We start from the raw sequence: 15,975 nt of genomic DNA, 5'->3' as shown, positions 1-15,975 counted from the left end.
TTGCCAGGGTGTTATTTTTCCTTGATGAAAACACAGCGCTGTTCTGTCAGTCTTCAGAAAAAAACCCAAAGCAGACAACTAAAAATAAAGTATGACTGAACCAAGATGGAAAATGTTTGTAGGAGAAGGAAAATAAGAGAAGAAACTCCATGACAACTCATACTGAAGACTAATTCTTACTTTTTTCCAGATGTGTAGAGCACTAAGAACTAACTATTGACTGTTTTCCTCCATTACTTGCAAATGGAACTTTAAGATGCAAGCCGAAAACTATGTGTTACATTATTTTAAACCCCTTAATTTATTCTCTGTGGGCTGTGGATCTGCTGATTCAGATGGCTCCAGTCTGCTCCTCTAACCACTAACCCCAGCCTTACAGGCTGGCTGGCACATAGCACATTACTGAGGAAACGGGTAATTCCGCGTGCGGCCCATCTGCTCCCCGTCCTTACGTAACACGTGTTCCTCTGTTTTAATACTGACGTGACCCTCTAAATACAACAGCTACTCTGACTGTGTTGACAAACAATTCCCTCATTATATATTTGCCTATCCCCCGTCTATGGTGGGTCACTAAAATGTAACGTTAACAGAAGTAAATGACTACCGATGCTTTCACCCCACTTCTGCTTTCATGCTTTGCCAGCTCTCTGATTCTGGGAAGGTTTTCCACCTGCAAATATCATCCCAGGAGGAGATTCACCACCAGAGGAAAGCACGGTTATTTCGCGCAATGTTCCCTCACGGTGAACTTCAGGGGAGCGGGGAGGGCACCGTTTGTCCTCCACACCCACGCTGGGACAGGAGCGGGTTCAGCGAGAAGGGCACGCGACTCGAGCGGCAGCTGCTGTGACGGCACAGAGCGATAGCGCTCTGCCCCTCGCTCGGGAACAGTGCCGGTGACAAACACCATTATTCCCCTTTCAGAAATATCCGAGACAACTTGCAGTGCCCTGGGCAGGACCACTTAACAGCTCTTACGCAGGCGGTGACCGCTGGCGCCGAGCAGAGTCAGAAATACCACGGTGTGGCATGAGTCGCTGCCGGCCTCGGGGGAGACCGGCCTGGCCGAGGGAAGCGGATAATGACCCTGCACCCGCTGCGGTGGAAAGGCAGGGCAAAGTGGACAGGAGCAACAACTCTCCCCTGGGTACCTGGGACACCAGCTCCCGGTGAGCACCATCCCGGGGCTCGGGGATCACCCCACCGCTTGTTCTATGTTTGGGGGTGTAGCCAGACCCTGCCTCTCCTAGCGCGCCTCGAGAAATAACCTGGGAATATCGTAGGCCACGCATGGGCTCAGAGAACGGAGCTCTTTCAAAGGACAGAAGTTTCACGTCCAGTGCCGCAAGCTCAGCTTTGGTACATTAGTGAAGAAATCCTTTCATCTTTATAATTTCTGCAATTTTGCTCTAGGAGTAGGCCAACACCCCACAGCAGAAAAAAAAAAAAAGACATAATTTAGACAGTGCAGTATATTTCCACATTACACCGTCCTGCTCTCTCCTAAGCTTGTTCCAGCATTACCTAAAGCTCCCCTATGCAAAAAGCAAACCACTGCATTTTCTTCCAGTACTACACATGCATTCCACCTTGCTAACAGGCACGACCCTATGATTTTTAAGGTCTAGTCGTGTAAACACACGTACATGGATGTAGACAATCTCGCTGCCCCCAAGCCACGCAGTCTAAGTAAAACAGGCAACAAAGACTCAGTCAAATATTTTTTTTAAAGCTGTTGGAGTCCAGTGGAAACAAGCCCAACCCTAAAACCCAGTTAATAATAATTTTCATTTTGGAGCGGGACTGTTTTCTCAGCGAGGCATGAAACCCCTCATTCAGGCCTCGCGCATCCGTAAGGAGCCGTAGTACAACCGGCCCAGTGTAGTCGATGCAAACGCTGCCGTTCAGCGCAGCGGCACGGAGGGCGTGGAGAAACGCTTTTACTGGGGCAGCTCACGCACAGAGGGAAACCCCAAACTCGCTCTACTGGTATAGAGACGTGGAGGCGGACTGCAATCTCCAGCAGGGGCTGCACGGGCTTCACAGCTTTCTAGAAATGGGAGGAAGCGGAGAGGGAGAAAGACTGGTATAGCCTCATACCGGATGGGTAAGAACATGAGCCAGAATGGGTACTGAAACCTTCCAAAATGCAGGGAGAGTTTCAGGATTTCTGAAGGATATCAGAAAAGCAAATTAAGATGGTAGCGAACTTTTTCCACAAAGGAAAAACTCTTTTTTTTTAATGCTCTCAAACTCATTGGTGTCGCTGCCAAAGAAAATAGGATCTGCTAAAACAACCAAAAACATTAATTGAAAATACTCACAGTGCTGTAACAAAGAGGAATGTTCCTTTGCATTACGCTAGCTCCGAGAGCCAGCAAGCTGCTCTATAAAGCAGCCCTGCTGCAGGCAATTAAGCTAATATTCAACCTACATATTCTGAACAGCAGTGAGGTCACTGATAAAAGAAAGAAGTGGCTGTTTACAGGTGAGCACAACTTGCATGTTAAACTTCAGAAAAATCGCCACACCCAAGTGCTCCGAGGAACCTTTGAAGCTTGGTCTTAGTAGGAACACACACCTTTCCAACTCAGGGGTTTTGCCCAGGACTTCTCAGACGTACTGGGGTCAGGATGAACATCTGTGCTGTAAAGACCGGTTCTCTGGATTTAAGCACCGATCCGGTTTGTTTCAGGCTGAAAAGTTCTCCTTCTGGTTCTAAACCCAGATCATAAATAAAATGACTTCTATCTTAATCGAATCCTCTCTCAGGGATTATTTTCAGTTTCTATTAGGTTGACTCACTGTCTTCTGGGAACTAAGGGACTTTTTAGCTTTATTTTGGTATCCTGGTGATAAAAAGCTCTCCACAGTCTCATTCCGGTTGTAATGAAAGTTCATGCAGGAATTCAGGCTCTCTAAACTATTTCCTCAGCACAGAATAATTATGCAGTGTGAAATGCAGTAATTACTTAGATTATGTGATATCTCAAGGGAAGCTTGCATGACAAAACGTACCATTCAAATCATCTAACTGTGTAACATGAAGAAACTATAGCATGAAAGCGGCTAGCTATTTTTAAATATATAAAATTGCTGTGAGAACGCACAATCACCAAGCGTCTCGCTTAATAGCTCCATTCCTGGAATAAACTCTACTGGAATCCACCGCAACTGCTCTTGGCAGGGAGCACGCAGCATGTCAAACACGAACCACTCAAAGAATGTGCCCAGCGATGCACAGCAGCCACAGCCTGTCATCTTATTTAAGTCGGCTGCGTTTTCACATAAGGCACACAGGTAAGACTGTAGCACGACGCTAGCTTAGAGCCATTTTTAGAGCCATAAAAGCCACCTTCTTTTCTCCCCCCTTCCCCTTTGTCTGAAGCGAACGACGCTTGTGGTAAGCTAAGAACACACGCTGTATGTCTGGATTTGGGAGATACAATAAATAGAAGATTCTTGTGTTCATGAAAATAAGGTTTCTTTCATATTCCAATTTTTGCCTGCTTGTAAATGAGACAGAGGTATTTCCAAGACTCTGAAATCATGAAAACTCCTCCTTCCTTGAAGATATTTTGCAATAACCCTGTATTTTTCTTTTCACAGCTTTAGTATAAGGACAAGTAGCCTAATAATCATCTCAGACTACTGAGAGTTAACTATGCAGGGTGAAAGAATACAAGTAGTAGGACAGACGACCTTTAACGCATGCAGTTTTTAGACTTACCACAAAATAAAGTTTTATATGTTCTTACCGTACCTGATCGTCCTGACAGAAATGCAGTATTTCCACATCAGATTCCACATTGCACTGCCATCTCCCTTCATGACCTTCTCTGAAGTGTTTGCAAAGTCAAAAAGATTCCAAGTAACTCAAGGAACAAGTAAGTTTAGCAGCGCACGACAAAGTTAGTCCAAGGTTCATGCAGCAGCCAAGTACTGATTCATGATTTCCAAGTGATTCCTCCGACCTCCACTCAAATGAACTCAGAGAGAAGCTTTCTCATCTGAAGTCTCGGGTTACTTCTTTCTTCTTGATTTACAAGACTCGTTGTTTACATTATTTGCAAGCCAGAAGAGATTATTAGAGGCTGTTCAGAAAGCTACATATAATATTGCTCCAAGTTGTCAAGTAAGAAAAACCTATCTGTGCAGCACCCACAAAAAGTTACTCTAATTTATTTCACTTCAAAAAACCAGTCCGGTAAGACAGCCCTAGAAAATCACGAGAACTGTAAATGCTTACCAAATATACACTAAATCCAATGCTTTAGGCTGAATAAACTCTCAACTGTGAGCAAAGTTTCTTGTGTACTGTAATAAACTTTTTAGTGCCAAAAGAAGTAATGAGTCATTTTCCAAAGCCGTATTTGCACACATAACGAAGTTATGACTTTCAATAGTGAATATCGGCTATGACACTTAGCCTGTAAATTACATCAAAAATAAAATGGCAAGATTTGATTAAAAAAACAACAACAAAACAACCCACAACAAACCACACCTCAACTTATTCATTATGCTTATGGAATTCTCTTACTGTGCTGAATAAGTTTAAACACACAGCATTTATTGCCAAAAGTTTGAATAGAATTTAAGCCTCACCACACACTCACATGGAATCAACCTTAGAGAAAAGTATTGTTATTGTTGTTGTAATTATTGTTAATCTTTTTCACTGAAGGACAAGCCCTTTAAATTCTGCCCTGGTTTCTCCAAGACCACCCTGAAAGTTAGACTTGTTGCCAGGACAGATGAAAACTTCCTAAGCCTTCGCTCAGTCCACTAGACCAAACTCTCTTCTCTACACAGAGGTCAACAGCACGATTATCAGGGGCTCTTCTGGATCAAAGGCATTAGACACATGTTTATCTTACAAAACTTAATTAAGCAAGAAACTAAGTTCATGCTACTTCTTCATAGAACAGTCCACTTTTATGATTAAATGTCTGTTTTCTGTTGCACAGCTCCATTTCGTACAAGACCGTTTTATCTAGGATCTCATGACCGTTACTGCTATTCTGAAGTGCAGCCTGTTTCGGGGGGTTTCTGACAACTGTTCCTGGAGCAAGCTATTGATGGCTCATAAAAAAAGTCAGAACAAGTTCCATAGCATGTTGTACATTTTAAATCAGTAGGCTTAATGAAGAAAAATTACATTAGAAAACTTATACATCTGTTCTTAACATAATCACTGAAATACATTTCGATGATGGAAAAAGCCACAAAAGTTCAGGCAGACCAACCGAACCCTGTCCATTACCTTAACTTGCAAATTTGAGAGGGGAAGTGCCTACAAGATAGATTTTCTGATTTTTGTATGGTGTACATGTGAAATATTTCATTTACCATAAATAAGCTCATTATATACAGAGTATAAAACTAGTAGTTTATTTTCTGTGTAGTGTAAAGGTATCAAACAGCATGCTCAGTTGTGTCAACTACATCTCTTTGAGCTTCTACTTGAGGCTTCAACATAATTGATGTATTTAGATTATACATTCCTTGATTCACCTTCAGCTGCAACATTTTGATATTACCAGCACCTGCAGGAATAGTATTTTTATCCGTCTCTAAGGATAGATTAGGGTGGATGAGATCTACAAGAGAACAGTATTTTAATCACCTTCTTCATCCATGTTTCTAAAATTTGTGCACAACCAGTGACCAAATGGATTAAAATAACATGTGACAGCATCATAGGACAGAAGTGAGATGCTGTGGGGTGGTTTGTGTGTAGGCAGTTGTTTTTTGTTTTGTTTTTTAAATCACTGCTGCAGCATTTCCCATGGTAAGGAGACTATGAAATAGTGTAGAGAGTATTTCTGCTCCTGTCCTGATGAGCTGAGTTTGTCCACTAATTTCCCACAGTGAGACCTGGGAAAATCAAGGTAGCCCTCCACTAAGCAAGCATTAATTCTGCAGGGAACGGCAGGCCCAAATTTGGAATACAGACCTGACAGACAACCTGCAAAGACAAAATAATACATCCAGAAAATGCTGAATACTGTGCAAATCACATAATGAGTTAATAAGACTCTAGTATTTCAGTTCTATGATTAAACCTCAGATGTAAATAAATGCTATTTATTCTGATGTACATATGAAGAACAGATTGCTGTAATATGCTCCTTGAAACGATACTGGAGAGGTATGCTTAAACCTAGCAGCATCCTGTAAAGCTTCAGGAGGGCAGGGAGAACAATGCTAGATTTGACCAAGTGCGGGTTCCAATAGCATCAGCTAATAGCTGATGATTTCTGTACATACACAGATGTGAAGAACCGGTGATTAATCAAAACCTACGGCTAATTCCGTCTCTCACGATGGGCTGCCTGTTCTAAAACCAGCTCCTTCGTAATATGAGTACCAAGGAGGTAACAGAAGGGATATCAAAGAGGAAACTGACTGATCAACTATTTCTTACTATTAAGAAAAATCTTATTCAGGAATAGAGGAACTTTTCCAGCAGCAATAAGACAGTAAGTCCCTTTTGTCTCAGCTGTTTACTTTCTTCTCCTTTGTTCACAATGACATTACTATGCCTGAAACAAGGCACAGATTAGCATATCAAATCATTTCACTTTTTTGAAGCCTTGTTTGCTTTCACTGTACGACAAGTCACGATGAGCCCCAGCACTGCAGGGGCCATTTGGCATCGTGTCTGTCTTTGACATGGATTTTCCATTTTGTACATCAATCATAATCTATTGTAATGATTCCAGTGACAACCTTCTTCCACGCTCACACATTTGGCCAAGGAATCCCAGCCAATGCAGAGACTGTGGGTCGGTAACAAGGGCTGTTTGGAGACAGTTGCTGCCTGGCTGGTTTATTATTCATCTTTGGGTGTGGCAATGAAAACTTCAGTTATCTCTTCCCCTTGAAATAAAACAACATAGATTCCATTCACAGGACATCATTGTATCCACCCAGCCACTCTGCGTGTGGAACCACGCTCTGTATGAGGCAGAACTCCCCAAACAGATATACTTAGTTTGCTGATTTTTTTTTCCTCCTATTATACTCCCTGGAAGTCTTTATTAGATACGCCCTGCTTGCAAGGATCTACAGCACAACTCTCATTCTCAGTAGCCATGTCAGCACCGCTGCCTCTGGACCCACAACACTGTCCTGCCAACAGTTCATGTACTACAAGCTCTCTTCGTCCTGCCAACGTGCAAGAGGAAGGCGTAAGGAGAAGTTCTGCCTCCTTCCAAAATTTCTTCCCACTGCAGTACGCTGGCTTTCCCAAACCCAGCATCATTAGGCCTCCCTAGGACACTGAGCGACTGTTTTATTTTCAGTGGATGTATTAATAGGCAAATCACGAAGGGCTGCCCCCTGCATCAGAAGGTCACATTGTTCTCAGGTTTTCCCCCAGTTTATTTCCACACTTCTACATTGAGTGGACAGACCGGGTCTCTTCGAGCTGCATTTCACTGTCTGTAAAACAGGGAAAGCAATTCTCAACTTTGTAAAACATTTTGCGTCTTTTTTAGGAAGAAATCTTTAATTCAAAACAGCTGCAATCACTAATTCAAAGATGATGCTATGATACCGGCACTCTCAAGTGGCTTACAAGAACCGAGCAAATAGTTGAGGCAACTGACGATGCAGCCGCTCTGAGCCAGCCCTGCCTCGCTGGCCGGTCATTGTCGCCTACTGCAGAGTCAGCAAAAAGGGCTGTCTGCTGCTCAGCTGCTCCGATCGGCAGTCTGGGGCACCGGCCGAAACTGCTGATGCAGGTGAGTTTGCACCAAGACGACCTGAAACGGCCGAGACGGACACGCATTTTTTGTTTTGCTGACTGTACGCAGAAGCGGCGAGCTGTTGCACGGGAGTAAAAACAATTGGAAGAATCAGTATCTCAAAAGCGCTGGAACAAAATGCACCAGAAGCTGTTTGCCAGAGCCCTCAACTTGGCCACTTCCAAGCACATACCACACATTTTAGTAACAAGAATAGGATTCTCCCAATGTCTTTGATTGGTAAGAGAACCCAGAGCACCTACTAGCCCACTATGTGATGGAGAGTACTTAAGGATTCTTTTAAAAACAAACAAACAAACAAGTTGGACAGGAAGGTAGGGAGGTAACGGACAGAAAAGAACTGGAGGATTTTAATCTATTGTCTATTTTTTACACTGGAAACAAAGCTGCTGCAGGCAAAGATATGACAGGGGACATAAATCATTCTAAGTATTTAAAAATGCTAGAGCTAAGGTTCCTTTACAAGTTGTAGGTGGCGTATTACTTTAAAATGATATTAATAGAAAGGCAGCGCTTAATTTGGAGTCTCACCTTCTATTATTCTCCCCCTCCTGAGATTCATTCATACTTTGCACAAAAGCCTGCACGATAAGCAGAGTGCTCCCTGGTGCGGCCCGGGAGAGGAGCTGAGTGTCAAGCCCCTGTCGCGGGAGTTACTATGAAGTGGCTCAGAGAAACCGAGCACCCAGGACACCTTATCTGATTTGCTTTTTGATAATGTCGTGCTCCGGATGCAGGCATCACTTTACACGGCACGTTTGCAGCCAAGATAATCTTACTACTCTAACCGTGCATGGGCTCATCCTAAATGAGGTCAGTATCACATTCCTCTGAAGAGGGAAAGGAATATACTGCAGCCTTCAAGAGCGAAGGCAGCGATTTGCTTATTCTCCTGAAGTTTCTACCAGGACAAAATGATCACAAAACAGAATTTAACAGCATTTCTCTTGTTATGGAGATTATATGTATAGGCCATTTGACAAAAGGAAAACGTGAATGTTAGAGCTAGCATGGTTTTGGTTGTCAGGACACTTCCAGACCTATTTTTAACTTAGGTATTATTCCCTTTATACAACAGCTTTACCAATTAAGGATTGAAAGGAGTCTTACAAATAGATGGGGTTTAAATTTTTAGATTGAAAAGCATTCTGGCTTTTTAGACAATTCGGGTATCTTTAAACCTTCAACTTGTAACAAGTCAACATTTTTAGTAGATAGGAGAAGGGGTTTAAATTAAATATTTTCACCACACATTTTTTCCTTAGCCTTCACTGTATTTTCTTTCCTTCCCTTTTAAACTTCCTCTTCTGATTTTTCACAAACATTCCTAAGAGTATGCAAAACCCAATGTTTCCTGGGAGTTTATAGCAGTGACATCCACATACCAGTCCTTCTGCGAATACAGTCAGCGTGATTTTGGCATTTTGATAAAGGGCATCCCCTCTCATCCCCAACGAGCTGGCAAGTTTGTGTCGCTTCGAAGAGGCGGCCCCTCCAGCACCCTTCCAGCTGCAGCTTCTGACAGACTCCTCGTACGTCTCCAGGCCTCCACCGTGCTCCCAGACTCCCTTTTCTGTGACTTAATCTTGGAAGACTATCAAAGGAAACTCAGAAAGCTTCCAATCCCCCTCTGCAGGGCACATAGCCAAATGCACAATTAAAATGTGACTGCTCTAGGCTCTGCCCATCAGTTGCGTCTAAATACAGTAGAGACCAGATCCAGAAAGAAAAGCCTGGCAAACAACGTGCTCTCTAGGGGCGCAGCTAAAGGGCAGGCACCACCAGCTACGCATCCGCGAGAGCCCCAGCACACGTACTGCAGTTCTTCAAAACCCTAACAGGAATCTTTGAAGCTCTGTTTGTGAAAGGTTAAAATCTGTACAAGTGTGAAGAACGGAGAACCTGAGGACTCGCAGATGGCTCCTGGGTGAGAGGGAAGGGGGTGAAGAAAAGGAAGGTTTCAGAAAGCCTAGAGGCTTGACTTACTGAAGACTGCAGAGAGGCAGAATAAAGAAAGGCATATACACAAAGAACCGTCTCCCGTCTGAAACCCAGTTTATCAGTTACAGCAGCGGCAAGGGGAGAGACACCACACAGCCCTATATATTTGTGCAGGATTTTTGCTCAGTAATGCCTAAGTCCCACAGGTGAAATCAGGGGACGGAAAGGTAAGCGACCCTGTAAGGTGTGTGCCCACCAGGCAGGAAGGACGAGCACCCTGGAAAGTTAAGACAACCAGAAGTGTGAATTTAAGGCATATGAACAATGCATTTTGAACACTTGCACAAAGAGTCTCTTAGATACACAGTAGCATTAATTACATGACAATGAAGGCTTCAGCCAGGTTAACATGTATTTCGGGTATTTTAATTTCAACTTCTCAACTTGAAATCACTTTACTTCCCTGAGTGTAGACAAGCCCTCTGATTGCTTTTAAGGCATTTTGATACTTCGTATATTTATTAGAGGGTTTCCTCTTAATCATTTTTAAGCTGAATGTGGGAATACTGCAATCTGCGCTGTTTGCACGCTGTACTTCAAGAGGATGGTGGATTTTGGGGGATAAGGAGGAGGAGAGAATTTTATGCTCTCAGCTGCTCTGCAACTGCATAACCATTGCCAACAGGAGCCTCCGGAGAGAGAGCTGTACTACAGGCATATGACTCAGCCCTGCTCTGGATGAAGTCACCGGCAAGTGAAAGCAAACTATTTGTTTCTAACAACATATACGGTGAACTCTAAATGCAAGTTCAAGACAAAGCTTCGGTAACTTTTCCCACCCGCTTTGCTATTGTTTTGCTCAAGATATTGCAAAGGAGCTCACAATTTAAATGCCAGCAAGAAGAAAAGCAAACCAACTGATATCACTGTCTACAAGTGCGCAAAAGAAGTTCCCTGCTCTCATGAAGTAAAACCTAAGGATTTTTTCCCCTCTGCTCACTGTTACTGAGATTTGTAACTAGTATACAGCTATTGTTTCCAGGAATACAGGATTATAGTATGGTATATAACACACTACCTATAACTTTTTTTCCTTTATTAAATCTGTTTTTAAATAATGAATTTAACAGTAGCATTCCCTTTAACTGTGTAGTAACACATGACCATTGAGTTCTTCGCATCTTTTTTGATGCTGCATTCTGCTTAAAGGAAACGGCAGTATTGCTCTGTGCCTCTTAACAAGCACGTTATCTGGCACATCTGAACCCACCTCACATAATCCTAGAAGCAGAGTCCATGCTGTTAACACCAGAAATGAGGAACAAAGACTATCAAAGCGCATTGTTTTTAACAAAGAGTTAACCTAGAGGACAATCCTGACATAGATCATTTAAAGCACATGTGCCATCTTTGAAACGGCATCTAAATTAAGGCTGGGAATTCCTTTAATGGCTTCAAATGCTACAAATTTGTCTTGGATAACAGAGAGGGAAAGAGGATGAGCAGAGAGCTGCAGGTGCCCTGCAGACTGCAATATCAGAGTGGCTTTAAGTAGCTTCTGACACTCAGTTATTTTGTGATAGTCTAGTATGGCACCAATAAGCTGCTCCTATCAAGCCAATTCATGAAAGCATTTTCATTTATAATCATCACTGAAACATCCTAATGGGACTGAATCATATACCAAAATATAGATCTGTTCTTGCCCGGCAATGGGCTCGAGCACGATTCAACCTATCCTGAATCACAGCGTTGGAATTGCTAATCCCAATTGAAGACTAGCAGAAACAATTTCAACTAATCCCTGCTTCAAAAAACCAGTTCTCTCTCGTTTATCTTATTCCATCGGGGTGGCTGGCATCAGATGCTTGTAAGAAATGGCCCTAATTGTTCTGCAAGAGACTCATGCCTCCTTTAGAGAAACAAAACGGATGAAAGAAAAATGAAAAGTGAGAAGAAATAATTTAAAACCTGTTTTGTTCATCAAGCAACTGGATTGCAGTAAAGCGGCCTTTACAAACTTGGCATCTTCTTTATGTTTTTTAAAATACTCTTATCTTAGCAAGAAGAGAGAAGACATGCTGGGAGGAAAAATCCCCCCGAAACTACAGATTACAGTCGCTTTCACTGCCAGTCGCAAATTTTCTCACCTTAAGCTTTATCTTTAATGCAATGCTAATTGTAACAATTTCTCGCTTGGGCTATTACTCACCAGCTGGCAGAAGCACAGCACGATGCAGCCACTGGCTAAAGAAAATCTTCACTTTCACATGCTAAACCTGAAGTCACATGATTTTATAATGATCCATCGAGTAAAGCATGAGACATTCATCCTCAAAATCCCACAGAAACCCTACAGTGATTTGCTCATCTTACTCTTTAATCTGTTATAGAAATACATCTCTACACTTTTGAATACGACATCTCTATTCGTATTCAAAGGATACCGAAAACCAGCACTTAAGGGAGGGTTATATAGTGCTGACCAAAACGCACTCGGTGTTAATGGCAACAGAGTTGAAATTTGATTTTCATAAGTGAGTTACCAAACATTTTTTGGACCAGGTTTCTACCCCAGTCCTCCCAGCTTGCTGTACACAATCTGCTACAACTTGGATACAAGCAGGCTATTAGTTTATATACACATTATTGGAGGCATCAGCATCGTTACCTTGCAGTAACTTTGTTTTGTGAATATGTGATGGGCAAAGTCCTGACTACTGAAGCCGCCGCCGAAGTTCAGAAACGGACTAAAAGTGCCGTTGGTTTATTTTGTCCTATTTCCCTCTTTCCCTTGCTGTGTTGAGAAAATACAAGTCACTGAATCAGTTCTCACAAAGGACTGCAAACTCCACAGAAGCCCTCTGCTCTAGGTCGGGTGTCTGCCCTTAGCTGGGCGTCTCTGTACCAATGTCACATGCACAGCACAGAGAGTTTTGGAATTGGATTTTTACCTTGTATACCTGAATACATTTGCAAACTAGCACCTCAGAAGGCAAAAACTGTCCTAGTTTTACTCTGTCCCATCATCCAGAACCACTGTTTTCTTGCAGTGCCTCACCTGGCACTACAACTACAGGCAGGGAGGGGGACTGGCTCATTTGCCTTGTCCTCCAATCCTGCTCCCAGGCCCACAGCTCCGGGCAGCGGGGACAGGCCACCACCACAGTCTGCCTGAGCCTCTCGGTGGAATCTTGCTCTCAAGGGCGTGAGGAAGAAGCACACTTCCCAAACAGCAACACAGCGTGCTGGCCCTATCCTGCCACTCGGCTCCCTAGGTTCAGGGTGTACGCGTTGTGCGTGCGCTCTGTCGCACCGCCACGCGAGCGGTGAACACTGCTATGCAAGAAAGTTGCAAGACCTAAACACACCCTGCAGGGACTTCTCTTGAAGTCCGTGGATTTCAATTCAGATGCACAGTTCCATGCAAGCGGCTCCCAGTGCAAGACAAAGTTATACCATAAATCAGAATTGTCCAGGTCAGGCAACAGACATGATCCCACCAGATTTCCCTGAGTAACAAAAGCTGAAGAAAGCAGCTTGGTTTCTGATCATAGAGCAGCAAGCCACAGAGCTTCTGAAGCAACAAGAAACATCTACCAGAGTTTTGGGCACTGACTGCAACTGAAAATAAAAGTCATGCTCTGCTCAGACAGTCCACAAAAGGAAAGAGAAGAGTCACACTGCTTGTCATGTACGGCTTGCTAAGCACTGCTGGGGAGGGTGAGTGCATGAGGAGTGATGAGCAGAGCTCCCATGGCCAAGCAATGAGTCTCTGAGTCACCCCACAGGATCAGGAACACACGGCTTAAGTGGGAGGTGGGCAGCTACTCCACAGCATCCCTGTGTCTGCTCTGAAAAGTCATCCGCTGTCGTAGCACTACCTGTACGTTCATAGCACTACCTGCACGTGGGGAAGGCTTAGGGGTTTGGTACGCTTCCCCCACGACTTGTTACTGCACCTCTTCACCTGAAGCCATGGCTGGTCACCAGGTAATAGCGGTGGCACGAGGGAACGTCATACAGGGATGTCTGAAGTTTGCTCCTGCCTACGTTCTCTGACACATCTTCCCCCACACCATCAAAGGATAAGAGAGGGCAGGCAATAACCCTAATGTCAACACTCAAAATTCAGGTAGTAAGACCCCTGTAACTCAAGTCCTGTTTTGGTTATCTCATTTTATACATGAAAATGAGAAAGCTATACACCCAGGCACACACAAAACTCTTCCCTACAGCCCCTTGGCTCTTTTCCAAGAGCATTTTAAACGTCTACAATTACTAATGAAAAGTAAGTCTCAAGAAAGTTTTGGGGTTTTTTTCTTTTTAATACGAACTGCCTTGCATTTAGGTTTGTTATTCTGGAACATTTGCTTTTCACGCTTGTTTGTCACCGTGCTTTAATCAAGAAGTTATTTTGTTTAAAACGTGAGAAAGTTGCAACTTTCCTTCAATTTTCCTTTTCTCAAAATGACGAGAGCAATGTGCTTCTATCTGCTATTTAAGTGCTGAAGTCCTCTTTTTACTTCTGTCCACGCAAACACACTCCAGGAGGAGGGCTCAAGTACATCTAGGTTTTGATGACAAATGAATTAACTATCTGGAAGGAAATAAACGGACAGTCCTTAGCTATTGCGGAGGTTTCCATTAGGAGATGTAGAATAACTCTACAGTAATGCATTTGCAACAAAGCTGGGGTTTCCCCAGGAATCCAAGACATAAAGCTTTAGTTTAGTTGTATTTATTTGTGTCAAAACAGACTGGCTACATTTCTGTGATTTTATATGGTTTCTCAGCAAGGAAGACACTACAATGGGCTGGGAATAGGTTGGAAATTTTTTGGCTTAGAAATGAAATCTGTGAAAAGCTGCGAGAGGAGGAGAATAAAGCTATCTTTTGAAACTTCACAAGCCAACGGTCACAGATGAGGGTCCTATATTACTCAATGCCAGAAAGTGCGGGGCACCCCTTAAACCTTGAAAAAGATTGGAACAGTTCCCTTTTCCAGCCTTCAGTCACTGCATGAAAAATTCAACCGCAATTAGCATTTAGTACAAAGCGCTTTCTGTAGGCTGACAATAGGTAGTCAGACCAGAAAGTGTACATAACAAGAACAGAATCCTATTTTAAAGAATTGCATGGGTTTTGTTAACAATGAAGCGATCCCCGCTTTTTCCCCAGAAAACTCAAATACATATAATTCCCTCTGCTTGGTAGCGTAAATCGAGAGCAAGAAAACAGAAGTTTAGATTAAAAAGCATGAGGGTAAGTTCAGGGACATGTTAAATGGAATTGCTTATTTTGCTGTTCCATTAAATAGGCAAGCTCAGTGCATCTGACACCCAGTCCTATTCTTTATGATCACTATTCACCATCAATCATTTAAGCTGTATGTCAGACCTGCCTAAGTGAAGTGCCCGTTGCTCTGAATGACTGTGATGTGCACTTTGTGCTGGGAGGGAGATGAAAGATGAACTGTTATATTACTAAATATCTCTGGGAAAAAAGGATCTTCTCTGCATTACATAAATTTCCGTGACATTTCAATTAATCTCCTAGTGCTATTTACAGTCTGTACACTACACAACACAAGCTACTGTGCCTAAGGATAAAATATCAGAGCGGAAAAAGTACTAACTGAGTCTTAGCTGAGATGATGTGACTTAAAGTAAATGTTAAAACCAAACAGCATCATCACCTTTCACATCTGCATGCACAGAGACAAAAGTGGCTGATAATTAACGCAATAAAAAAGCAGCTTTACAATCTTTGTCACAAGTTCTCATTAATTCTCTACCGCTCCCTTTTCCCCTGCATATCTGCCTTTCAGCAATAGAGGAGAATAGCACGTAAAAGCACCGGTGGCATCATGTGCAGCCACCCGGTTCTGAAAAGCATTTCAGAGTTAATGTTTTCTTACCTTTTATAGAAACCGTGAAGAGGCTGGAGACACAAAAACTGCCAGTAATCCAAGCAGAAGGCCTTTAACTTCAGCATTTTCAAATACTTCTACTGCAGCAGCTGTAGTCTGCAGCTAGGTTTTAACGACACAAGACTTCTTTTTGTTATGATTTGACTGACTCAAATCCAGTCCAACACACTCCTCTCCTTACTGCTACAGCATAAGTGTTCCTAATTGCTACCAATACAGGCAGCTAGTCATGCACATGGCACAGCACCTGCACGCTCACAGCACCCTACTTTAATACAAAGAGGCAGTCGCACAAAGGATACAAATTCCTCGTGTCGCTCTTTG

The 15,975-nt window shown here is 43.0% G+C and overlaps 1 protein-coding gene across 2 annotated transcripts in view; it reads right to left on the bottom strand.

Moving 5' to 3' along the window:
- IQSEC1 (IQ motif and Sec7 domain ArfGEF 1) overlaps window positions 1-15,735 on the bottom strand; it is a 150,518-nt gene extending 134,783 nt beyond the window's left edge. The window contains exon 1 of one of the 2 annotated variants that reach the window (XM_075514291.1): window positions 15,640-15,735. In XM_075514291.1, the coding sequence (XP_075370406.1) occupies window positions 15,640-15,716 (77 nt within the window). In that variant the 5' untranslated portion in view covers window positions 15,717-15,735. Of the gene's footprint in view, window positions 1-3,766; window positions 3,886-15,639 lie in introns of those variants that run through there. The other variant, XM_075514292.1, reaches the window with a different exon arrangement.
- Between the last annotated feature and the right edge of the window lie 240 nt (window positions 15,736-15,975).

This window comes from Mycteria americana, chromosome 11, assembly GCF_035582795.1.
Source record: "Mycteria americana isolate JAX WOST 10 ecotype Jacksonville Zoo and Gardens chromosome 11, USCA_MyAme_1.0, whole genome shotgun sequence".
Lineage (NCBI taxonomy): Eukaryota > Metazoa > Chordata > Aves > Ciconiiformes > Ciconiidae > Mycteria > Mycteria americana.
The sequence above is the reverse complement of the archived record's forward strand: the minus strand, read 5'-3'. Positions and strand labels throughout refer to the sequence as shown.